Raw genomic sequence first — 24,900 nt, 5'->3', positions numbered from 1 at the left:
CTATGGTCTTTTTAGCAGCGAAATGACATCGGTTTATTCGGGCGGCTTGGTCGTGACGTCTTATGTATCTAGTCTTCTCTAGCCTAGCACGTCTTTTTGCTTTTTTGGAGATGTCCCAAACGGTAATCAATACTACTAAGTTACTAGTTATAGTAATTAAATCTCGCGATAACCTCACTTTCTGGATGCCAATTGCCTTTGCCTTATGTTACGAAAAGTTGGAGCTACTGTCTAATGATTCAGATGACACTAAGTATCTGGCTTCGCGACACCTCTATGTTATGTCAGACATGTTTGTCGATAGTGTAAGTGCGCCTCACCAATCGTGACTTACGACAGCGCCATTTCCAGAGGGGAAACGCGCATAGCTAAGTTACCGCTAGGTGTGAGGCGCCCTTGCCTAATACGGCTAGACACATGGAAGATAAATATCGCGCATAGAGCGATTAAGGGGGTCCTGGTTTAGGGCCATCCTGCACATGGAGATCGTTGGTCAGCAGCGTCCTGCATCTTTTGCTGCAGGTCATCAATCCTACCACCTGTTCGCGTGGGGCTTAAGGTGTTACGCATTAATGTATTGAAATGTCAGTAGCTTTTACGTCTAGGCCCTATAGGAGAAATCCTCCGGGTGAAATACACATACATACAAACCACCTGTTCTCGGATGGCTGCCGCCACAGCCCAGAAAGGATTAGTTAACCATGAAATTGCACTGCCGGCCGAATCGCGCTTCTGCTTCACCCGACATTCTCGAGATGGTTGCAATATGTACACAGCAATGACCTGACGTCTTCGTTCTACGAGCTGCTATGCCGCAGCCACAGTGTGCTTCCACCTCTCTTAGCACTTTTTCTGCCAGATTTTTGCGTTGTACCAGGCACTACGCCCTCTTCTTGAGATGGCTGCGTTTAGAGGCATATGGAGAAACCCGAAGGTGGGCGTAGTGGAGGGTCTCGTGGCAGCAGCTCGGTTGGAGCGCGATGAAGCGGGATAGTGCAGAAGTACTTTAAAGTAGAGCTAGAGAGAAGAGGAGTGAAGGCGAGGGTGGGAGATGTGGGGTCTCGGAGACGTATGCGAGAGAATGGTCAGGGGCCACAACTTGCGTCACCAAACCGCGTCCTTTTTGGGCGCATTTCAGCGACACTACTTCCAGGTACATGGGCACAAACCGCGATGATGACGTTCGAGGTGCGGCAGGGCTATTTACCTACCCCAACCTCCAGAATTGCCGCTTTTGGCGGCTCCAACACTGTCTGTTGATCTGAAACGTGCTTGTGAACTACGCCCAGAAGAAGGTTAAGACATTTTTCGTTTCTTCTGCGACATAGGCTTTTCCGGCTCTCCGCCCGCCGAGCCAAGAATATAGCGTCTAGATTGGGCAAAAGCAGGCTCAGGTAAGTCTGGTGGGCAACGGTCGTGGACATGCGCGAGTAGTTCATACTCCTGTGGAGCTAATGAGCGCCGAAGTGCTCCTTTATTGTCCTGACTGGCTTACTATGTAACATAGTGTACACTACAGTATTATTTCCGTTTGAGCTGGTCTTTTACCAGGAGGAGGCAGAATTCAGCCGGGCAGGGAGGGCTTTGCACAAACTTCATGCATGTTTCGAGAGACGGCGCACGTCTGGATGGCGTCATCTTGTCCTCTTAGTAGAAGCGATTTTGACCAATGAGAACTGGAGCTTAGAACATCAATAACTCTGGGCTGCGCGTATGATTGGTCAAGTGACGCAAGCTGCATCAGAGGCTGTGCACCTGATGGCCGTTAGGACCTGCGGGACGGAACAGAGTGAGTCAGTCAGTCACAGATCGGAAGAGACAGGGTCACACAACAAGGGGCACGGTTGGTGTGGATGACTGAACAACGATCGGGAAGAAGATCCCTGTGTATCGGACAACGAAAGACTCTTGATTCTCTATCTAAGTGATGGTGAAAAGTTGGCTTCTTATACTTGGAATTTTGGGCTGAGTGGCGATGTCGCCACCTAGGCAGCATGTAACGGGCTAGGCCCTGCTGGACAAGGCAGTGCCTTGTCGGTCTAAGCACTGTTGCTCCAGTAACGGCTTAGTCTATTTTGTTGGAGGATTTCTGTCCTTCTATTTTCCTTTCCTTCTTCTTTCCTCAGCTCGAATGTAAAACGCACGAGGACTACATAGCTGTAATTTACACTATTAGAACCCATCACACAGCATAGATGACGATGTCACCTAGAAGGTTCGAATCCATCACTAATATGGCATTACGAACTGCTTGCTGCCTTTTAGGCAGCACCGTGAATGAGCGTCTTGATCTTGACAGGGCGGTAGAAACCTTTCGCCAGAACGCAAGTACGGTACGGTCAAAGCCTTGAGATGTACCTACGGCAAGCAACTGCCAACTGGTAAGTTAATTTTCTCCTCGATGCGTGATACTGTAATTTCGCATCTCGAATTTTTGTTATTTGAAGAGTTCAAAGAGCATGAGAGGGGAGTATCTGCAGATTATGGAAGGGCCGGAAAAAATTACACGATGTGTATTTCGCGCAGCATCGAAGACTGTGAAGCGTAGACTGGTACACCAGATTCCTAAATACGCTACAACTTGGCGACGCGTGTAAGCCAGGATATCACAAGTATTGCGGCTGCGAAAAATGCAGCGGCTGTACAATGTTCGTTCAACCGCTTGGCAGTGGCTTATTCGATGCTCCACACGCCGGAGCGGGCAACCCAGGGCAGCTCAGGGCAGCTCAGGACAGGCTCAGGCGGCTCCAGGCAGCTCAGGGCAGATCAGGGTAGCTCAGCCCCTGCTCAGGGTAGCTCAGTCCCTGCTCAGGTTCGGCACGTACTTACTCAAGGTGGATCAGGTGGTGCTAATGGAAATACAATAGAGTGTGAACTTTCAAGGGTAGACCATGATTGCTTTGTCGCGCGGCTGGAATAGATCTGAGCGTGTATCCTGAAGCTTCGGGAGGATTCTCGCGGCCAGCCCTTCATGGCAGACTGGTTGCTCGCTAGCTTGCTGGGGAAAAGTAAGATAGCTGCGTGCCTCCCTAGGTAACTGTTAAAGGCACCACGATAGCCCAATTGACCTCCATCATGCCGTAAGTAATGAGCAGGCAAACATTCGAGGAGCAAATTGACGTTTTCAAGAATGCTCGTTCCTTAGTTACGTTGTGTTCTAGTCACATTGACGATCGATGCACTTCCCGCGACTGAGAGCCGATACGATGCCGCCCACGTGGTTGTCCTTGACAATTGGTTTGTTGCAAAGGACGCTGGACGCTCGATCATGCACGCCTTTTATCTAGGTGTGGATTTTTAGGTGGCCCGACGGCCGTTCAAGCGAAAGACAGAATTAATGTTTAACGACGATTACGCCAATACACATTGGAAGAGGTAGGAGCCAAGTACACAAGTTGTTATGAAGATCTAGAAAGGTGCGGCCCAACGGTCCTATTTATGCCGTTGGGTAACTCCATGGGCACCAAATTAGCCATACACGTGAGGTCACTATAGGTCCTGATACATGGCCTTATAATGATCTTTCAGGTGGTCCTTGATAACACCTAATAGCCTAACACTCCGACATTCCTCGTAAGAACGATTGGAACACTTCCACCGCAAAAGTTCCTCTATCACCACCGCGCGAAAATGGACGTCAACTAGAAGGCTGAAGCTCGAGGAACGTAAGTTCTCCTTGTCTCATACTAAAAAGAAAGGATATTCTCCTGATTAGGGAAGTCTGGTTGAGAACAAGGTGACTGCTTTAGCCACACACATAGATTTCGCGCGATGCAGGTTGACCGTGGAGATACCAAGCGATACATTCGATTTGCTACCTTGCAGACCAACAACTTCGATTGGTCAAAGGCATAGCTTAGGACACTGTTCCGTGTATTCGTAGAGCATGGTTCCGCAGATGCTCCATATGGTCCAGTGGCAAATCGCAGATCGAACATCTAATCTCATCGCCCTCGCGTAAATTCGACAAGTGCTTGCGTCGGAAGTGCTTGGACAGGTCTCCAGGAGTGTAAAACTCGCGAATGAGAACCTCCACGGCCCCATCATCTGATGTCAAATCAAGGGCCTTGCCGACACAGATGAAGCATCTTCGAGGCCTGTCCGTGACTGTCTTAATGAAGGTGGACATCAGAGCCGTGAGTTGAGGGCTGTTGATAGGCGGTTCGTTCATGAGAGTAGGCCTAGTTGAGTCGACCGACGCTCGAGCGCCGCGGATCGTCTGCCCTTCCTCGACCATACAATAAGCTACGATGGCGGCGATAGCATTGTCTCTCCGTCGATATTGACCTTCGAGCGTGTTGCCAAGTGGAGCGGCGAGGGCCTCAACCAATCGCTTTTGAGCCGGTCGCTGAGGACAAATGGGAGTGTTCACAGTCGCTTGTTTGACAAACCCAATACCTTGCAATTGCCCCTCAATGTCGTCCACCGCCTGTCTGGCAGTCCATTCATCTCGAATCTTCTGCTTAAGCACCCTCTTCAATCTTTGCTTCTCGTTCCTCAGTCGACGGCGGAGTTCCATGTGCTTCTTTGAACCTGGGCGATGATGCCGAAGGTCTTGCTCTAGTCGCTTGATGATAGGATCAGTAGACACGGATGCTATTTGTTCAGCTGTGAGATCCGTGGGTCTCCGCTTGCTGATAGAGTGGCCGACGCTGCAGGCCTGCCTTATGAGCGCCTGCTGTGGTTTTTGTCGCCGGAGAATACCCCAAGTATCCGCGCAAACCTCCCGTCCCAGGTAGTGCTTCTGAAAGGGATTCGAATTGGCGTGATGCCTTGCCTTGAGGAACGAAAGGACTTTATGCCCCCGGATTTTTTGTCCCCCCGGATTCGCGCCCCTGATTCGCCAGCTTTTGTCCGCTTCTCGTTGGTTGGCTTTTTCTCCCGGCCTGCTTTCCGGTTGGCTTGAAAATTGCCTCTTTCGTCTTGTTTCGTCTTAAAATGGTTGCTTTCCGGTTGGCCTAAAGGTTTGCCCTCTTTCGTCTTGTCCCTTTGCCCTTTGTGCGAATCCCGCCTTCCTGTTGGGTGTGAAAAGCCGTTGCCGTTCCCGCTCAAATTCCCCAATTCCGCTTTCCGGTTGGCCTCCGATTGGCCTGGCAGTTACGTCCATTGCCTTAAGTCTCTTGCTTATACGTTGGCCGTTTCCCGCGTCCGACGTCATTCATGCAATTCATGCCTGTCCAGGGCTTCTCTGTTTCTGCGCGAATTCAATTCGAAGTCGTCGCCGAGCCAGCACAGCGCCTCCCGGACGGTTCTGTCGCTCAGTTCCTCTAGCCTCGCTTGTGCGGCCGTCATCTCCCGGGGGACCCGGTTTCCCACCAGGTCCCTCTCTCGCACCTTCGACACGAGCATGATGCCGTCCAGCGTCGGGCACCGCGACAGCTGCACGTACAGGCTATACGGGTCGCACTGCGAGGGGACGGCACGTCCGCCGACGTTTATCGTCCTCGTCCCTCGCAGCTCGAGCGCGACGCGCTCGAGCGTCCCCCCCTGCACCTTGTAATCCGTGCATGCGAAGGCGGCGGCGCACGGCAGGCCCTTGCGGCTGACGTCGTTCTGCTGCCACGGTCGCTTCCGGTGACACTGGATCCTGACGCTCATGGGCGTCAGGAGGATGGTGCCAGGCGGCATCCCGACGAAGCGGAAGTCCTTGGTCGTCTCCGACCCCAGTATGATCGCCGCCGGCGGCCGAAGTGGATCACCATGTCGGCCGAGCCGATGCCCGGGTGCGCCTTGTCGACGATGACCTCCGCCGCCGTGTAGCCGGCGCCGTTCACCAGCTTTAGCCCCTGGTGGGTGTTGTGGTTCGACGACCGGCATCCCCGGCACGAACATGAAGACGGCCGGCACCGGGATCGCGCTGTCGTCGCCCTGGTTCAACATCATGATGGCCTCTTCCTCGGTCGGCAGGCCGTCCTTCCATTGTGCTCGGAGGAAGATGCGCACCGTCGACCGCTGCTGGATCTGGAACGCCAGGCTCGCCTCCATGTTGAGGTTCCACCGGTTCCTGTTGAGCGGCGTCACCACCGTGATACCCGTCTCCCACGGGATCCGCCTGCCTTCCGGTGGCACCTCGAGTTGAGAGATCCAGGTCCGTGTGGTCCTGCACGCCCCGTCGGATCCGCTTCAGCAGCCGCCGCAGCTCCGGGTCGCCGGCGGCGCGCATCTGCTCGTCCAGAATGACGACGGTCGTGAACCCCTTCCACAGCGCGTGCGCCTTGTCGTGCTGGTGCCGCTGCTCGGCACTGAACGAGTTGTCCTCGTCCCACGAGACGGCCGCGCTCGGCAACAGGATCGACCTCTCCTGGACGGGGCGGAACTGGTGGAAGTCCCCGCAGAAGAGGACGATGGGGATCCCCCCGAAGTCCCGCTTCGATCCCCGCAGCTGGCAGAGCCGCTCGTTGACGGCGTGCAGCGTCCGCGCGCCGAGCATGCTCACCTCGTCGATGACGAGCACGTCCTATCCTGCCAGTCCATCCTGGACTGGCCGTTAACGAACCGCTCCGCCTGCCTCGGCAACCGCACCCCGTCGACGTCCCTCGCCGTGTTCGCGCCCGGCGCTTGGTCCTGGTGAAGCCGCAGGCGGGTGGATGGTGATGCCATTGACCCGCGCCGCGGCGGTCCCCGACGTCGCCGTTATCAGCAGGCGGCGAGATGCCCTTCGCGGCGAAAAGGCCCACGAGTGCTCCGATGACGCGAGACTTGCCGGTGCCGCCCTCGCCGCCGACGAATTGGCAGAGCTGGCTGACGTCGCCTCCGTCTCCTTGCCGCATCGAGTCCAGGTGGCGGCATAGTATGGAGAAGGCGATCGCCTGTTTCTTGTTCAGCGTCAAGCGTGTCGTCAAGCCTTTCCCGGCCTCGAGGAAGGAGGTCGACGGGCCGAGGCGGACTTCCATTCCAGCCCCCGCGTTACCTGCCGTCTCCTCGGCTTCCGCTCGCGTCATCTGCACGTCTTCCTCCCCGAAGCCGGTCAGCACGCTCCTCTCCGCTGCACCACGATCGGTGCCGTGGGCCGGGGCCATGCTTTGTATGCCCTGGATCATCTTCACCCTCTCCCTAGAGGCGCATGTCTGCTGCGACTTGATGGCCTTGACCTGGTCCTGCGGCGGCACCGCAGCCCCGGAAAACACCTGCCCCGGCATGTCGATGTGCCTCCCGTCCCGTTCCCTCACGATGGCGGCCTGAAGCTCGGCGGTCGAGACCAGCGCTGATTGCTGGAAGCGGCACAGCTGCTGTATCATTCCCGAAAGCTCGCGCGATCCGCCGTGATCTGGCTCGCTCCGGCCGCGCTTCGGACGACGTCGATTAGTCGCGTTGCGTTTCCGACGTTGTCGGACTGGTACGCCGAGGCCGCGTCGTGGTCCCCCGGGTGTTGGCCCCCCTCCTCCCCCGCGCCGAGAGCGCCGCCGGGATCCCCGTCACCGCCCGAGGCCGCCCACTGCTTGGCGTCTCGCCTTGCGTCCTCGGCGGACCGCCGGAGCAGTTGAACGTTATCGACGAGGCAGAGAGTTCTCGGCGGCAGCTGCTCTCGCGCCCGCCTCCATATATCATTGATGTCGCCTCGCTCTTCGCCGAGAAAGGCCTCCCACGGCACAAACAGGGCAGCAAGATGCTGCACGGCTGCTCTGCGACGGCACAGTAAGCCCCCCCGCGTCGCGACCCCTCTTCGCCCCGCCGTCTTGCCGAACTTACCTGCGATGGCCCGATTCCTCGTCGTCCTGCTCGAAATCCTTGCTTAGGTAGCCGTCAAGGCAGACGACGGCGTGCTTTCCCGGCCGCCTTAACACCTGCACCCAGTCCCTACCGGCCTCCCAGCCGCTCTCGAACGGCACCTCTCCCAGGCACCGGAGCACCCTTCCTTGCCGACGCGTTGGAGCCTAACGAGCGAGACATAGTCATATAGGCACAAGCCTCGTAGGACGTGTCCGCGATGATGGTACGCCTCGGCGAAGCTGATCCGTTCGCCTGCTTCATCCACGACGACCGACTCGTCCACGGACACGTCTGCGACCGCGGTGCCGCTCTCCTGCCGAAGGTGTCGCCACCGCCTGGAGACGTGCCAGTAGAGCACCGACACGTTCAGGTACGCCCAGGCGCTGCTGCCCGTGAACTCGCTCAGGTATCCCAGGAGATGGGCGACGACCTCGACTTGTGACAGAGCCCGCTCCGTGAATACCCGATTCGCCACTCTCATCAGAAACTGCCGCGTCTTGTTTTTAGTTCCATCGCCGTCGCCGACGACGCCACCACGGGCGTCATCCCCGGCACCCGGCTGGCCGCCGGCCGAGAGAACGGGCAGCAGTTCCGCCGCGGCGGCGACGCGCTTCCACGTCGGGTCCTCCACCTTGGTCGCGTAGTTCGTGACGTAGTAGACGAGCGCCATGGTCTTCCGTTGCGTCGCTATGAAGGAAATGTCATGGTTGTGGCGGAGCCACGGCGATGGCCTTGTTCCACCGGTTCACCATGGGGTGTGTCCTGCGGATCCGCAGTACACCGTCCGATGAGAAGGCAGTCTCCTCGACCAGCTTCCATGGCGCCTTGAAGCGACAGAGGTCGCCCTTTCGCCCCTTGTTGCCCAGGGAGTACTTGACGCATGTCGGGCTATGGGTGTGGATCTGCGTCGCGCCGGCGCAGAAATTGGCTTCCTCTTCGAATGAGGCCGAGAACTGCTCGGCACTGTCCAGCAGGGATGATATATCAGACGTCGCCGAACGCTCCGCCTGGACGGCGCAGAACCCTTCCTGGTCTAAGTCCTAGTTTCCGCGTCAGCCTGCGTCCTCTTGGCCTATGACTACGACGCCCTGCCGTTACCTCGCTAAAGACACTATCGACGTAGCGGACGATTCGCTCGCGGTAGGCCGCCTGTTCCTCCCCGTCTGAGTCGGCAAGCATCGAGCTCAGGCGCGTGTTTCCGTCTAGCCAGAGCAGCCCGTGGACATGAAGAGATCCTCGCTCGTTGGTTTCCACGGCGCCATAGTACTGGCTGATGCGGCCGAAGACCGACTCCCCCCCCATGTTGACGTAATGCTCAAAGAACAGCGTCATCTCCCGGTGGAAGAAGATGGCTGAGCTCATCGGGTCGGAGACGGATAGCCGCACCCGTTTGAATGACTTATCGAGGCTCCGCAGAAACTCCTCGGCCGCTTCGGTCGCGCGCGCGGTGCGCTGCCAGTCGGAGCTTCACCGGTTTCGTGATGTCGTTTGGGTTGATCGTGAACCAGATCGCGGGCACGCCGTAACGGACGATGAGCGCCAAGATCCTATGCCGCATCCCGAGACGGAGCTCTCTGGACATGGGCTGACGATAGCCATACAACGAAAGGCTCCTGAGGAGCTCCTTTACGGCGTCGTCGGTCGTCTTGCCTGTGCTCTCCAGCTCGGCTCTAGCTGCCGCCAATCCGTCTGCGGTCAGCGACCGTACGATGCGCTCCACCTTGCGGAAGTTCTTCCTCGTCACGCTCAGCATGCTGACGCGACGGTTCCTCGACCGCACGCCCATGTTGAAGACGAGGAACGCGAAGATGTGGTGCGTCGCGAACCGGCCGCCGTGGCGTCGCAACACCGTGTCGGCCCACGTCCGAAGGCTCATGTTCCGAGACGACAAGAGGTCCCGCGTCCCGGCCTCTTCCGCCTCGCGCGTGTTGGCGGTGCCTCTGCCCAACTGTACGGTTGCCTCTTCGACCGGTCGCGGCCCTCCGACGCCAAATGGCAACAGCGTGGGAAAGGTCTTTGCGAAAAAGGAGGCTTCGAACGAGTCGGCGAATTCATCCCCGCGGCGAATGCGTATGTGCGGCTCAGAACCATCGGCGTGCCCTAGCTGCCCCCTTGCCGAGGTTTGCACCCACGTCCTCGGGCCCGTGCCGCCGTCGCCTGCGCCTTCGCGGACGACATCGCACGCGAACCGCAATTTGTCCACGTCGGCCACGTCGGGCGGCCCGTCCAACGCAAATATTCCGGATGAGGTCACCTCGTTGATCGTCTTCGCATCTTGATTAGGCTCGCCGCCGCTCTGGCCACGCGCCTCGTCTACCTCGTTTGACTCTGGCTCGTCGTCCTCGCGAATCGTCGTGCTTCCCCCTTGGTTGAGCAGAGAGAGGATTTCTTCGATCTCTACCGCCCCCTCGTCGTCCATGGCCCGCTCCGTGGGCGGCACGACGTGCGCCGTCCGCGTCTTCTCCCACGCCGACGCCTCGTTCCGCTCGAGGCGCCCGTACACCAACGGCGGCACCCCGTCGGCCGAGTCTCCCCAGCTCTCCATCTCCGCCGCGTCGATCTCGATCCCGGCGTAGTGTGGGTTGTTCCTCTTCAACCAGATGAGGGCCCTCTCGACCACTCGCCGCCTCACCGACAGGAGGCTCGACATGTCATGGTGTCGGCCTTACCGCCCCTGCCACGAGACGTGGATCTCGTCCATCACCCGGACGAGCGGATGCGGCAGCACGTTCGTTGCCAGCTCTTGCACGTTGTTCGGGAACACCGTGATGTGGCCCTTGACGTGCTTGGGGTACGTTAGCGTCTGCTTCTGGCCGCCTGAGACGTTGTACCTTGTGACGAACCCATAACATGAGTTCAGCGCGATCAGCTTCTCCTCCACCGGCGTTAGGCCCTTGAGCTCGTCGGGGAAGACGTGCTCGCAACCGAGGCGGCCATGGAGCAGCGCCGCCGGCGACAGCACCCCGCGCGCCAGGTGTCGAGAACACTCCGCGCAGAGCGGGACGGGCTCGCCCTCGCGGAAGCAGCCTCGGCACGCAAACGGCGAGCTCCCACCCTTGGGAATGGGACTCGACAGCCACCGGTCCCATGCCGTCTCCCTCAGCTCTTTTCTTGTGCTCTTCCGGTAGCATAGCATGCACCTCTGTATCGGCAGCGTGTCCACGTCGTGGAACGCCCGATAGAAACGTCGTACCGTCGACACCTTCCTCTCATGCGGTACTGGTATGCACCAGGTTTGCTCGTTGGATAGCCTCTCCTTTACGGCGAATTCCTCCTCAAGATAACGTAAGACGCTGTCTAGGTCTTCCACCTGTAGCTCACTTCTCCTCTGCCTCTGACGGCCGCGTCGACTACGTTTTGTTGGGGGCTGGTCTCGGTCGGGCTCGCGGATCCTCTTTCTCTGTTCCACGGGCTCCGAAGATCTCGCCGCCGCCTCGACTCGCCTCGGCCGATCCTCCTCTCCTACCGCTGCCTGGCGTGGTGGACGTGGTGGCAACCGTCCGGATGACTGCGTATCTCCTGCTCCATCTCCCGGCTCTTTGGGCTGGATTGCCTGCACGGGGGGCTCCCTGACGGCTGTGGAGGATAACCCGAGTGTCGTTGCCGGCCGATCCTGTCCTGCCTGGCGTGACGGCCGTGGTGATAACCGTCCGGATGACTGCAGACCTCCTGCTCTGTCTTCCATCGCTTTCGCTCGGATTGACTGGACGAGGGGCCCCCTAACGACTCTATGCGACCCACCCTCGTCTGAGGAGGGCCCTTGTCCAGCCGTCTTCCTGATCTCTCTGGGCTGGATGGGTTGCGGCGAGTGCTGGCTTACATTCTCTAGCCGAAATCTTGTTAAACATCGCGCTTGCCCTCCATTTGAAGAGGCACCATTGGCGCGCGTCGTATTTTCTCGCGGCCGACTGCCTAGCCGGCTTCCCTGAGGCATCGCTCTTTCGAGTGCTTCTGCCTGTTCTCTTCGTGAGGCCTCCTCGGACACCGGCGCCTGCTTCGCCTCGATAGGCCGTAACCTGCGTGCCGGGCCCGCTCGACCTTCGTGGCCCAGCACCCGCTTCGGTCCCCCGTCCGTTGCACTTCGGCTCGCGTCCGCGGTACTACTCGTTGTAGCGGCGACCGCTGCCCCGACGCACGACCCGCCCTCGCCAAAGGGGATGTGCCCGGCCGCGTCCTGATCTCTTTGGGCTGGATGGGTTGCGGCGAGTGCTGACAGCTCTCCCAGCGGATATCTCATCCTCTTTCTACTTGTCGGTCTCCCTCCCGTGTTTCCCCGGCGCCAGTTGTCCGCTCAACAAGACCCTTCAGAGTCAGCTGCATGCCACCGCTAGGTTGCCTGGCCGAACGGTCTCGGGGCCATCTCCGGCCACAACGGAAGATCCCCTGACGCCTAGGCCTTCGTTTCGCCTGACCAAGACCCCTGGGGCGGATGGTGCTTGTAGAGCAACCCCTTCTCCCTCCAACACTGCGCCAACGGACGGCACAAAACCCCCCATGGCCGGCTCAGCACTTACCGGCCCTAATCTGACAGCGTCCGCTTCTATGATTAGAGGCATATCCCGCACGTTTGTCGATGCTGAGCGTCGCGCTCGCCCTCCCTTTGAGGAGGCACCATTGACATGCGTCGTCCTTCTCCGCGGCCGGCCGCCTCGCCGACTTCCTTGGGCAACGCTCTTTTGAGCGCCTCTGCCTGCTCTCTTCGTGAGGCCTCGTCGGCCGCGGCGGCCGGCTTGGCCTCAATAGGCCGGAACCTGGGTGCCGCGTTTGCTTGACCTTTGTGGCCCGACGCCCGCTTCGGCCCTTCGTCCATTGCGCTCGATCTCGCCGCCGCAATCCTCCTCGTCGCGGCAGCGGCCGCTGCTGCTGCCCCTGTTTCGCACTCTCCTGCCACCGACCTTACCTCGCGGCTACGATTCTCCCCCATGATGGTGCTGTCTTATCGGCAGGGCTCTGCAAACGAACGATAGATTGGGAAGCCTTCGCCCGGGATATGCCCCGAAATTGTCTCGCTCCCTGGCAATGGCGTTCTGCCGTGTTGGCATTCTTCCTACTAACGGTTATATCCTTCCTTGTTGATATCCCCTTTCTGCATTAGACCTCTCCTCTCTCGGACCTGCCGGGCTTCCTTTGGAACCTATCGACAGGCCTATCTGCCGACGGCCTAGTTTTCGGCATCCTATGCCGGTAGCCCTGCCGGACACCTTAATCCGCGTCGCCCTTGGTGCCCGATCAGTACCCAGCTCCGCAACACCACGACGCATCTCTTTGACGTCTGCTTACTTACAGCGGCAAGGCTCCTCGCTCTTCCCGGCGAATCCATACCACTATTGATCTACTATAAGTGCGTTTACGCTCGACTTCTTCCCTACTCCTTTCTTGACGCCGAGAACCCGTCCTTTTAGTGCGTGCGACTGGCCTATCGACCTGCGCAGATACACTATGTCTTCCTCTCTACTTCCTACCGATATGCCCGCACCGCACCTTCGAAAGCCGCTCGATAGCCAAAGGGGCGCTGGCGGTGAGATGTCTATGATGTCTTTTGTCCAGCCGGACTGTCCTGCTAGATTTTCCCACCAGGACGACCACCGCATTAGGGGTCTTAACGCCGAGGCCATGGCCCGCGTCTTCCTGCCTCCGCCCGCCTGGCTGCTCGCGACGGAATATGCGCCCCTCCGATCGGATGCCGCTGATTCCCCGACATCCGTCTTTTTTAGCCTCAACCTCTCCATCTACGGCCAGCCTATTGATCCCTCCGACTGGACCGAAGAGTGGTTTTTCATGCATGCCCGCGTCCACCCCTACGCGCTCGCATGGGAGGTTGAGCAACGCGACGGCCTGGAGTCTGGCACGGGCCGCACCCTTCTCTATACGATGCCCGCCCTTGCCGTCCGCGATCAGGGCTACCAGCCGTAAGCCGTGCCCTGACCCTTCGCGAGTGCCGACGGAACGGTATATGGCTAAGATGGGCCTGAAGCGTTCTCCTAGGCTCTTTGCCTCTATGGGCGACTTCCCTGCATCCCGCCTATTGTTTCCTTTACCGGCCTTGTCGTCGGCACCGGCCACTCCTCGCTGCGGCGGGACCTACTGCCGGTCTAGACGCCGCCCAACTTAACTGTTGCGGCTTTGTCCGCCTTTCTACCTATGTCGCTCCTGGGATGCCCAATAAGGTCCCCTTCAGGGCTTCCACCCGTTCAGGTCTTCGTTATCTTCCCTATTCGCGCTAACCCTGGGCCGTCTTGGGCAGGACTCTCAATTTCAGCCTAACGTCCCCTTTACCTGCACAGGCAAGGTCGCTGGCCTGCTCCGCCATGACGTTATGCTCTACCCCCCGGGCTCTTACCGGGACAACGTCTTTATCGTCGTCCCAGATTCCTGGACTTTTCTCGACAAGGCCGCCGCCGCCGTCACCACGATGGCACCGCTTCTCTCTACGCCACAGAGGCAACAAGCTTCCTCCGCTTCCGCGGCCTTCCAGGACATGCGCGCTGCCTCTTTGTCTTTGATCACCCTGGCTCCCGCCCAGTCCTCCACCTTTGGCTTCGGCTTCGCCCTCGACCGGCCACCTTACGCCGCCCGGGAAACGATATTGCCCTGAGCCTGCCGATACGGCGACGAGGCGACCGTGTCTGCTGCATAAGGCCCCGGTGATCTCGTCTTCCCCTAAGCCCGCCTCCTCTGCCACCCAGTCGTTCTCTGTTTCGGCTGCCTCCGCCGCTCATGAGCCGGACAACCCTAAACCGGGTCCTGACCTACGGGACTCTTCCCTCGATTCCATTGTCGCCCATGGCTTGGGCTCGCCGGCCCGTCCCCTTCGAAACCGCCACCTATATAAGAAAGCTACGGAAATGGAATAGCGTACGCTGCTATAACTTCTTAAATGGGAAGTGTTTTTCGTCCAGCCTGACTGCCCGTTGGTCGCCGTTACCTTTCTGCCTCTGTACATCTGCCCCTTGTGTAGACTTTCGTTCCTCAAGGCTCTTTGCGCAACCCCTGTTGGGTTGCCTCTCCCGTGAGGAACGAAAGGACTTCATTAGCGCGCGGGGAAAAAAGGCCCCAGACTGCTTCACCCCCACATCCTCCGCCTCTGATTGGCTGATTTATTTCCTCTTTCGGAATAAAAGATCCCGTGTGATTGGTCGCCGACCCTTCCGTCCCTCCCTCATCATTGGTCGCTGCCGCCTTCTCTTGCCCCTCTCATGCCTTGCCCTGTTTCCCCCCCGTTTATACTCCTGTTTACCCCTTGCCAATGCCAATGCCAACCTTTTTCCTTTCGTCCGCCGGTTTTCTTATTGTGTCTAAAACTTGCGTCTTTTGTCTTTGCCCTTTTCGTTCATGCCTTTCTAGCGGGTTCTTCCTTCAAGTCTAAGTCGCCCCTCGTTGATCGCTGCTGCCCAGTGCCCTTGTCTTCTTGCCCGCCGGCGCCTCCGTCTTCTCCCCTCGTCACCTCACCTGACAACTCTCCTTGACTCTTCAGCGTCGCCATCCGACCGACGCAAAGCTTCCTCGACAGTCCTCTCGCTTAGCACCTCCAGCCTGGCCTGCGCGGCGGTCATCTCTTCGGGGACTCGGTTGCCCCAAGTCTCTCCCGCACCTTGGACACGAGCGTGATGCCGTCTAGCGTTCGACAGCGCGATAGCTGCACATATAAGCTGTACGGGTCGCATTGCGAGGCACGGCCCTTCCATCGACTTTCGTCGTCCGTGTCCCCGCAGCTCCAGGGCCACGCGCTCTGGCGTTCTGCCCTGCACCTTGTAGTCCGTGCAGGCGAAGGCTGCTGCGCACGGCAATCCCTTCCGGCTGACGTCGTTCTGCTGCCACGGCCGCTTTCGTTGGCAGTGTATCCTGACGCTCATCGGCGTTAACAAGATCGTGCCCGGCGGCATCCCGACGAAGTGGAGGTCCTTTGTCGTCGCCGATTCCAGTAATATCCCCGCCGGCGGCCCGAAGTGGATCGTCATGTCGGACGAGATTCGATGCCCTGGGGACGCCTTGTCGACAATGACCTCCACCGCCGAGTAGCCGGCGCCGTTCACCAACTTCAGCCCCTGATGGGTGTTGTGGTTCACGACGACCGGCATCCCGGCCACGAACATGAAGACGGCCGGCACGGGGATCGCGCTATCGTCGCCTTGATTGAGTACCATGATCGCTTCTTCCTCGGTCGGCAGGCCCTCCTTCCACTTGTGCTCGGAGATGAAGATGCGCATCGTCGACCGCTGCTGGACCCGGAACGCCAAGCTTGCCTCCATGTTTAGGTTCCACCGATTCCTGTTCAGCGGCGTCACCACGGTGATGCCAGTCTCCCAAGGGATCCGCCTGCCCTCGCGGTAGCACCTGAGTTGAGGAGGTCCAGATCCGTGCGGTCCTGCACACCCTGCTGGATCCGCTTCAGCAGCCCCTGCAATTCCGGATCACCGGCGGCGCGCATTTGCTCGTTCAACATGACGACCGTCGTGAATCTCTTCCACAGCGCGTGCGCTTTGTCGTGCTGGTGCCGCTGCTCGGCCTTGAACGAGTTGTCTACGTCCCACGAGATGGCCGCGCTCGGCAGGACGATCGACCTCTCTTGGACCGGCCGGAACTGCTGAAAGTCTCCGCAGAAGAGGACGATGGGGATCCCCGAAATCTTTCTGCGATCCGCGAAGCCGACAGAGTCGCTCGTTTATGGCGTGCAGCGTCCGCGCTCGAGCATGCTCACCTCGTCGATGACAAGCACGTCCTTCTCCTGCCAGTCCATCCGAGACTGGCCGTGGATGAACCGCTCCGCCCGTTTTGTCAGCCGCACCCCGTCAAGGTCCTTGGCTGTGTTCGCGCCGCCCGCCCTTGGTCTTTAGTGAACCCGCAGGCGGGTGGATCGTGATGCCGTTGATCTGCGCCGCGGCAGTCCCTGACGTCGCCGTGATCAGCAGAGGATTCGAAAGGCTCTTCCCACTGAACAGCTCGACGAGTGCCCCAATGATCCGCGACTTGCCGGTGCCCCCTCGCCGCCGACGAACTGGCAGAGCTGGCCGGCATCGCCCTATTCGTTTGTCGCATCAAATCGAGCTGGCGGCATATTATTAGGAAAGCGATCGACTGCCTCTTGTTCAGCGTTAGCCGTGTTGACAACTCCTTGCCCGCCGCGAAGAAGGAGGTCGATGGGCCAAGCTGGACGCGCATTCCCGCTTCTGCGTCGCTAGCCGTCTCGTCGGAGTCGGCTGTCGTCATTTCGACGTCGTCCTCCCGAAGCCGGTCATCACCCTCCGCAACGCAGCTCGGCGATCGCTTTCCCGGACTGCGACTGTGGTTTGTACGCCTTGGATCATTCTCTCCCTTTCCTCGACGCACTTATCTGCTGCGACTTGATAGCCTTGACCTGATCCTGCGGCGGTAGTGCGGCCCCGGAAAATACCCGCCCTGGCATGCTTATGCACCTCAACCCTTGTTCGGGAATCGCGATGGCCTCGAGCTCGGCCGTTGAGCAGAGCGCCGATTGCTGGAATCGACAGAGCTGCCGCATCATTGCCATGAGCTCCGGCGACTTGGCCGTCACCTGATTCGTGCCCACTGCGCCTCGGACGACGTCGATCAGGCGCGTTGCGTCTCCGATGTTGTTGGACCGATACGTCGCTGCAAATTCTGCGCCCGCCTCGCCTGTCTCGCCCTCCTCGACGTGGGCGACCGTGGAATCGCCATCGCCGGATGAGGCCGCCCATTGCTTGGCGTCGCGCTTTGCGTCTTCGGCTGATCGTCGAAGCAGCTGCACGTTGTCGACGAGACATGATATTCTCGGGGCCAGCGCCTCTCGCGCCCGCTCCCAGATGCTATTGATCTCACCTGTTTCTTCGCACAGAAAGGACTCCCACGGCACAAATAGCGCAAGATGCTGCACGGCTGCCCTTTAAGGGGAAGGGGGGGGAGGTTAGCCACTCTGATGATGCCTGCCGGCAGGGCGGTTGCTATACACACCTCCGGTGGCACGACTCCTCGTCGTCGTTGTGGCCGAAGTCCTTGCTCAGGTAGCCATCGAGGCAGACGGTAGCATGCTTGCCCGGCCGCCTGAGCACCTGGACCCAGCGTCTCCTGGCGCCCATCCATCCTCGAAGGGCACCTCCCCCCAGGCCGCACAGCTCTCATCCTTACTGGTGCGTTTTAGTCTAACGAGCGATATGTAGTCGTATAAGCATAGCCCTCGCAGGAGCTCTCCCCGGTGCTGGTACGCCTCAACGTGGGAGATCCTCAGGCCTGCTTCTTCGACAACGACCGACTCATCCAGAGTATCATCTATGGCCGCCGCGCCACTTGCTCGTCGGAGATACGGCCACCGTCGAAAGACTTCCCAGTACAGCAGAGATGTGTTCAGGTACGCCCAGGCGCTGCTGTTGGTGAACTCGGCCGGATATCCAAGAAGATGAGCGACGACCTCGACCTGAGATAGCGGACGCTCCGTGAACACACGATTCGCCACCCTCATCAAGAACTGTCGCGTCCTGTTCCCCTTGGCGGCGTCATCGCCAACAGCACCTCCACCGTCGTCCTGTCCTCCGTTGGCCGTGCCGTCACCCGTTGAGGCGGCCAGGAGATCGGCCGCGGCCGCCACACGCTTCCACACCGGGTCCTCCACCTTCGTCGCGTAGTTCGTGACATAATACATAAGGGCCATGGTCTTGCGCTGCGTCGCAATGAAGGAAATGTCGTGGTTGTGCCGGAGCCCAACAGCGATAGCCTTGTTCCATCGATTGACCATGCTGTGAGTCCTCCGGATCTGCAACACCCCGTCTGCCGTGATGGCGGTCTTGTCGACCAACCTCCATGGAGACTTAAACCGGCATAGATTCCTTTCCGCGCTCCTTTGCCCAAGGAATACTTGACACAGGTCGGGCTATGCGTGTGAACCTGTGTAGCGCCGGCACAGAAGTTGGCCTCCTCGTCAAATGCGGCCGAAAACTGCTCGGTGTTGTCCAGCAGGGAGGAAATATCGGACGTCACAGATCGCTCCGCTTGCACGGCGCAGAACCCTTCCTGATCCAGATCCTATCTTGCACGTCAGCCTGGCCCCGTTTGTCCATCGGACGAGCAATTCAGGTTCTCAGTGACACGTCTTAGCTATTCTTACCTCGGAGAAGACACTATCGACGTATCGTATGATTCGCTCGCGATACGCCGCCTGATCCTCCCCGTGGATGTCGGCAAGCATCGAGCTGAGATGCGCGTTTCCGTGCAACCAGAGCAAGCCGTGAACATGAAGCGCCCCTCGTTCGTTGGTCTCCACAGCGCCATAGTACTTGCCGATGCGCCCGAATACCGACTCTTCTCCGACCTTCACGTAATGATCGAAGAACAGCTTCATCTCCCGGTGGAAGAATACGGCGGCGCTCATCGGATCGGACATGGCCAGCCTTGTCCGCTTGTACGCACTCCCAAGGCCTTCTAGGAACTCCTCGGCCGCGCCGGGATCGCGTGTCCGATATGCCGCCAGTCGCAGCTTCACCGGGTTCGTAATGTCGTTTGGGTTGATGGTGAACCAGATGGCCGGAACGCCGTAGCCAACGATGAGCGACTGGATTTTCCGCCGCATATTGAGCCGAACCTCTCTCGACATGGGTTGCCGGTGGCCGTACAGCGAGAGGCTCCTGAGAAGCTCCTTCACGCCCTCATCGGTCGTCTTGCCCGAGCTCTCCAACTCGACCCTCGCCGCCGCTAACCTTTGCGCGGTCATCGAGCGGGCAACGCGCTCGACCTTGCCGAAGTCCTTCCTCGCCACACTCAGCATGCTGACGCGGCGGTTCCTCGACCGCACCCCCATGTTGAAGACGAGAAATGCAAATATGTGGTGCAACGCAAACCGGCCACCATGGCGCCGGAGCACGATGTCGGCCCAAATCCGGAGGTTCAAGCTTCGGGAGGATACGATGTCTCCGCTGCCGCCCCTGCCTCAGCAGCTCTACCGGTGCCTCGCAAGTTGGTAGGGCCTTCCCGCCTCGGCTATGGCCTCTTCGGCCAGCCTTGGTCCCCAACGCCAAATGGGAACAGGGTCGGGAACGTTCTGGCGAAGAAGGACGTCTCAAAGGAGTCGGCAAACTCATCCCCGCGAGACTCGAATGTATGGCTCACTGCCATCGTCGCCACGCCCTCGACCCCACCGAGGATCCGACCCACGTTCTCGGGCCCGCGCGGCCGTCGTCGGCACCTGCGCCAACAGCGTCACAGGCAAACCGCAGCTTCTCGACATCCGCCACGTCTGGCGGTCCGTCCAGCAAACATGCCGGAAGACGTCACCTCGTTGATTGGTCGAACGTTCTGATCGGGGCTAGCACCAACTCCATCACGACCCGCGCCTTCTTCGTTGGGCCCGTGCCCTTCAGCCTCGCCTCCCGTTTCCTGCCTTTGGTTGAGCAGAGCGAAGAGTTCCTCGATCTCCACCGACCCCTCGTCGTCCATGGCGCGCTCCGTGGGCGGCACAACGTGCGCCGTCCGCGTTTTCTCCCATGCGGACGGCTCGTTCCGCTCCATGCGATCATACACCAAGGCCGGCACCCCGTCTATCGGGTCTCCCAACTCTCCATCTCCGCCACGTCGATCTCGATCTCGGCGTAGTGGGGGTTGCTCCTCTTCAGCCAAACAAGAGCCCTCTCGACGACCCGCCGCCTCACCGACAAGAGACTCGACAGGTCGCTCGGTGCCGGCTTCTCCACGCCCTGCCACGAAACGTGGATCTCGTCCAGTGCTTGCAAAAGGGGGTGCGGGAGCACCTTGGTCGCCAGCTCCTGCACGTTGTTGGGAAACACTGTGATGTGGCCCTTGACGTGCCTCGGATACCTCACGGCCTGCCTCTGCCCGCCCGGAATGCTATATCTCGTGACAAACCCATAGCAGGAGTTGAGCGAGACGAGCTTCTCTTCGACCAGCGTGAGTCCCTTGAGCTCGTCAGGGAACATGTGCTCACAGCCAAGGCGAGTGTGAAGATGGACCGCCGGCGACAGACTCCGCGCGCCAGGCATCGGGCACACTCCGCACACACCGACACGGGCTCGCCTTCGGGAAAGCAGCTCCGGCATGAAAATGGTGAGCGGCCGCCCTCTGGCACGCAGCTTGACAGCCATTGATCCCATCTGATCTCCCTCAGCTCTTTTCTCGTACGCTTGCGGTAGCTATCATGCAGGTCCGTATCGGCAACGTGCTCGCATCGTGGAACGCCTGATAAAAATCCCGCACCGTCGACACCTTCCTGTCGTGCGGTATTGGCGTACACCACGTCTGATCGTTAGACAGCCTCTCCTTCATGGCGAAGTCTTCCTCCAAAAAACGCAGCACACTCGCCAGGTCTTCGGCCCGCAGCTCCCGACTCCTCTGCCTTCCGATTCCACTCCGAATCTGTTTTCTCGGGCGCTCGTCCGGACCAGGAAGACGTTTTCTCTTCTCCCGCCTCCGGGGCCGCCTCCGGGGCCGCCTCCGATCCATGATTTCTTCTCTCCGTGGCTGATTCGCTTCTTCGCAAGCCGTCGGATGCGGCAGCTTTGGCGACGACTGCCCGACTACGTGCGCATCCCTGACACGCCATCCGGCCCTTTGCACTGGACAGGCACCGGGCCGTGCTGGCGAACGTTTTCCACGCCGAACCTTGACCTCAGTCCTTGCCCTTTCCAGCACTCTCCTCGTTCTTGCTGCCGATCAAACTGCACGGGCTCCCCAGCCGCCACCCGCGATGAGCCGCCCACCTCCCTTTGCTGCAGCCTCCGCCCGCTCAGCGAAGCGTCCGCTGGCTCTGCCGCGGCGTCGCCCACCCCCACAGGAGACGGCCCCGGATGCTGCGCCGTACCTGCTGCGTTGGAGACACCCCTGCGGCCTGGTACTCCTTTACCCGCCAACTCCGTCCCCGACGGCGCTTGGGCAAACCAGACGCAATCGCTGCTGCTAATTGCCCGTTTTCTCTTAAGTTGTCGAATACCGGTTCCCTAGGCTGGATGGATCGAAGCTTCGGTACCTCCTTCGAATGAACACTCGGGACATCGCCCGCCGCCGCCGTAACACGTTGCTCCTCATCTTCAGGATCTCCTCCTGAGGCAGAAAGTGCCGATGAGGGCGGACGATCAGAGTCCGCTACCCCATATCTCCACGTTCCCTAGGCAACAGGGGCCTCGGAAGCTGACCCGGTGACTGATGTTGCGCGGAACTTCCGCTGCTAACCATATTATGGAACTTCCGTGCTCTGTTTGACCGCAAACCGCCTCGCGGCGGTCTTCTCGGCAACGACCTCGCAATTGCTTCTGCGTGCTGTCTCCATGCGGTGTCTTCAACCACAGGTTTCCTAGGCTGAATCGGCCGGAACGTTGATGCCGCATTCGCCCGTGATTCGTATCTTCGTAACCGTCCCAGGCTCTCCCCCCGTGCTCTGCGGCCCCTCTCAGAAGCTGCCACCACATCTACACCGGCTCCTGTCGCACCATCTCCGAGCCCCGAACCCGACCGCTCACGTTCTCACCCTCTTCTCCATCCCCGACTGACAACGAACAGGCTTCAGGGTGAGCAACCGCCTCGCTTAACTTCACTGCAGGACTGTCCGCCATGCTGCTGCCTCCTCGACGTCGACTGCCGTAAATTGGCAACAGGCTATAAAGCTTTGGCTCGGAGCACCTCCACTTGGACAGTCTCGCTTGTTGACGACGCTACTTCTCCCGAATGGGAAGCTCCTAACCATCACTTCCCTCATGGCCGTGGCGTTTCTTCCTTATAGCTTCCTATAAAATGCTTCCCTATGGTACCGAGGCGATGCAATACTACCCTCTATATTCCCCGTTACCATGCCTATCTATGTGCGTCCACCGTCCCGGCCTCGCCTGGTCTCCACGTGCGACCTGCTACCCGGCTTTGCCAAAAGCGACCCTTCCATCGCCGTGCTCTCTTTGCGCACTCCAGCGAATCCTGGCCACTGCCGACCTCCGGCACATGGAGATGGCCGCGACAACCGCCTGCCGCACACTTCAAACCATACTCTTCAGCCCTTCCAACACCATCCTACCAACCTTGCGCATCAGTTCACCATCAATACCCGCCAATCCGCCTCGTCGAGCAACAGCCACAAGGCTGCCGGCGATAACATGTCCATGACGTCCCTCATGCAGCCGGACTACCCTTCTAGATTTGCTCCCTCGCCAGCACCAATGTCGCATCAACGGCCTTAATGCTAAAGCGATAGCCAGGACCCCCCTGCCTGTCCTCTTGTAGTCGCTAGCCACCGGAGTCTCGACTTGCAAACCCTCTTGGAAAGTTCTCGTGACCAACTCGCATCCTCCTCCTCAGGTCGACCCATATATCCGACTTCACCGTGTCCCAATAGTAGACTCGACACGGTCGGCACCCGCCTCGCTCAGCCGCACGCAATGCCCATCCAACTACCGACGACCGTCAAAAAGGGAGTCCTGCAATACTACCATAACCTCTTTCTTTCCTTCACTCTCATTCGTTATTGCCCCCTTTGCTATCTACTCCATGCAACGATGACACCGAAGGGGACTACTGGACTTTCTTTCTCCGCAGTCTTACCCACACTAACCTTACCGTTCGCCGACCTCCAACTTCTCGCAACATAGCCATCACCCCTACTCAACTTCCAACCCCCGGCTCCCTACTTCACTCACGACCACAGAACCAGATGGTCGAGACTGCTCGAGAACCTCGCCAGCTCATTCCCGCATACCCCCGCTTCTGATCTATCACCTAGGTAGCATTCACTGACTCTCAAGTCTCCCCGACCCGAGCCACGAGCCCTCTTTCGAGCAGCAAGAAAACCTGCTTTATAGGATGCCTACCTCTACTCTGCCTAACCCTCCTTTACACTTCCACGGTGACCACATCTGCCATGTTCTCACGATGTCGGCCTCCCAGCTCAACGTCGATACCTCGTCCTCCCCGCGGCAACCTCTTGACAGCCAGAAAAATGCTGGCGCCGACATGTCCATGATGGCCTTTGTCCAGCCCGGCTGCCCGTCTAGGTTCGCCTACCAGAATGAGCATCGTGTCAAAGGGCTCAACGCAGAAACCCTAGCGAGGGTCTTCCTTCCAACGCCCTCATGGCTGTCGACTCCAGAGTATGCAGCAATCCGGTCAGATCCTGACAATCCATCGACCTGCATCTTCTTGAGCCTTAATATTTCCATATACAACCAACAGATAATCCTCGGAATGGACCGAGCAGTGGTTCTTTATGGTCGGCCGTGTTCATCCCTTTGCCCTGACGTGGGAAATCGAGCGACGTGATAGCTTCGAGTCGGAGGATGACAACATTACAGAATACACCATCCCGGCTCTCATCGTCCGCGACCACAGCTACCAGCCGTAGGTGTATGCTCCAGACCTCCGTCACCACTACCATCTCTGACGATGGCCACAGAGTCATCCTCGCACCCTCGGCTCGGCGGATGCCTTCCCAGCGATACAACCCATTGTCTCCTTCACGGGACCTGTCATCGGTTCCGGCCGCGACCTTCTGCATGGAAACTCGGCTGCGGCCCTTGACGACACCAGCTGAGCTGTTGCGGCTTTGTCCAGCTCTCGACCTTTATCTGTCCTGGGATTCCGGGCAAACACCCTTCAAGGGCTTTCATCCCTTTCAACTTTTCGTCATCTTCCCATTCACGCCAATCCTTGGACCTCCCTATGCAAGAAGATGACCGAGAGGCGCGATAGCCAGTTCCAGCCGAACGCTCTCCTCACCTGCACGGGCAAAATCGCCGGCTTACTCGATCACCAGATCATGACACATGCCCCGGCCTTCGAGCAAGACTATATCTTCATCGTCGTCCCCGATACATGGACTTTCCTTGACAGGGCCATGTCCAACCAGGCTTCTGCGACACAGCTACTGCCGACGACACCCAAGGGCTCAGTCGGCAACCCCTCGGACTATAGCGATGCGTTGGCCAGGTTTACCTCTACCAAAAAACGCAATGCCGCCCCAAGCGGCGCCTCCCCCACGCCGCCTGCATCTAGGTCAGTCGATCCCCTTATGATGACATCAAAGCGGTCATTGCCCGATCCCGACCAAACCCCAACCAAGAGACCGCGACTTTCTCCAGAAATTTCCACCATAGTCGCCGCCTGTGATAGTCGAGGCCCCGCCAAATCCGACACTTCCTCCTTCTGTCCCACGAAGACCCCGGAGACTCAGAGACGGACACCGAGCCAGTCAATCACCCAGCCACATCCGCCTCT

The 24,900-nt window shown here is 59.1% G+C and overlaps 6 protein-coding genes across 6 annotated transcripts; 1 reads left to right on the top strand and 5 right to left on the bottom strand.

Annotated features, from left to right (window-relative positions):
* Positions 1 to 3,856: 3,856 nt before the first annotated feature.
* On the bottom strand, positions 3,857 to 4,519 carry HRG_03324 (C2H2 finger domain-containing protein; the record flags this gene model as incomplete). The annotated part of the gene is made up of 1 exon (XM_044861795.1): positions 3,857 to 4,519. The coding sequence occupies one exon, from the start codon at positions 4,517 to 4,519 to the stop codon at positions 3,857 to 3,859; it is 663 nt and encodes a 220-aa protein (XP_044722821.1).
* Positions 4,520 to 5,154: 635 nt separating this feature from the next.
* Positions 5,155 to 8,380, bottom strand: HRG_03323 (PIF1-like helicase domain-containing protein; the record flags this gene model as incomplete). Its single annotated transcript, XM_044861794.1, has 6 exons — positions 5,155 to 5,974; positions 6,033 to 6,457; positions 6,678 to 7,229; positions 7,295 to 7,622; positions 7,690 to 7,784; positions 7,982 to 8,380. 6 exons carry the CDS (start codon positions 8,378 to 8,380, stop codon positions 5,155 to 5,157), a joined length of 2,619 nt encoding a protein of 872 aa, XP_044722820.1.
* A 31-nt stretch (positions 8,381 to 8,411) lies between these two features.
* On the bottom strand, positions 8,412 to 11,238 carry HRG_03322 (ATP-dependent DNA helicase PIF1; the record flags this gene model as incomplete). The annotated part of the gene is made up of 6 exons (XM_044861793.1): positions 8,412 to 8,750; positions 8,809 to 9,175; positions 9,312 to 10,319; positions 10,380 to 10,852; positions 11,032 to 11,110; positions 11,177 to 11,238. 6 exons carry the CDS (start codon positions 11,236 to 11,238, stop codon positions 8,412 to 8,414), a joined length of 2,328 nt encoding a protein of 775 aa, XP_044722819.1.
* A 1,938-nt stretch (positions 11,239 to 13,176) lies between these two features.
* HRG_03321 (uncharacterized protein) lies at positions 13,177 to 14,305 on the top strand (the record flags this gene model as incomplete). The annotated part of the gene is made up of 2 exons (XM_044861792.1): positions 13,177 to 13,619; positions 13,906 to 14,305. 2 exons carry the CDS (start codon positions 13,177 to 13,179, stop codon positions 14,303 to 14,305), a joined length of 843 nt encoding a protein of 280 aa, XP_044722818.1.
* An 875-nt stretch (positions 14,306 to 15,180) lies between these two features.
* On the bottom strand, positions 15,181 to 15,959 carry HRG_03320 (PIF1 protein; the record flags this gene model as incomplete). The annotated part of the gene is made up of 3 exons (XM_044861791.1): positions 15,181 to 15,248; positions 15,302 to 15,518; positions 15,600 to 15,959. 3 exons carry the CDS (start codon positions 15,957 to 15,959, stop codon positions 15,181 to 15,183), a joined length of 645 nt encoding a protein of 214 aa, XP_044722817.1.
* A 32-nt stretch (positions 15,960 to 15,991) lies between these two features.
* HRG_03319 (ATP-dependent DNA helicase PIF1) lies at positions 15,992 to 20,130 on the bottom strand (the record flags this gene model as incomplete). Its single annotated transcript, XM_044861790.1, has 9 exons — positions 15,992 to 16,336; positions 16,409 to 16,512; positions 17,038 to 17,513; positions 17,659 to 17,756; positions 17,954 to 18,454; positions 18,586 to 18,723; positions 18,806 to 19,463; positions 19,906 to 19,910; positions 19,969 to 20,130. The coding sequence occupies 9 exons, from the start codon at positions 20,128 to 20,130 to the stop codon at positions 15,992 to 15,994; spliced, it is 2,487 nt and encodes an 828-aa protein (XP_044722816.1).
* Positions 20,131 to 24,900: the final 4,770 nt, after the last annotated feature.

The sequence above is a fragment of the Hirsutella rhossiliensis genome (assembly GCF_020360975.1).
Source record: "Hirsutella rhossiliensis strain HR02 chromosome Unknown scaffold00003, whole genome shotgun sequence".
NCBI lineage: Eukaryota > Fungi > Ascomycota > Sordariomycetes > Hypocreales > Ophiocordycipitaceae > Hirsutella > Hirsutella rhossiliensis.
The sequence above is the reverse complement of the archived record's forward strand: the minus strand, read 5'-3'. Positions and strand labels throughout refer to the sequence as shown.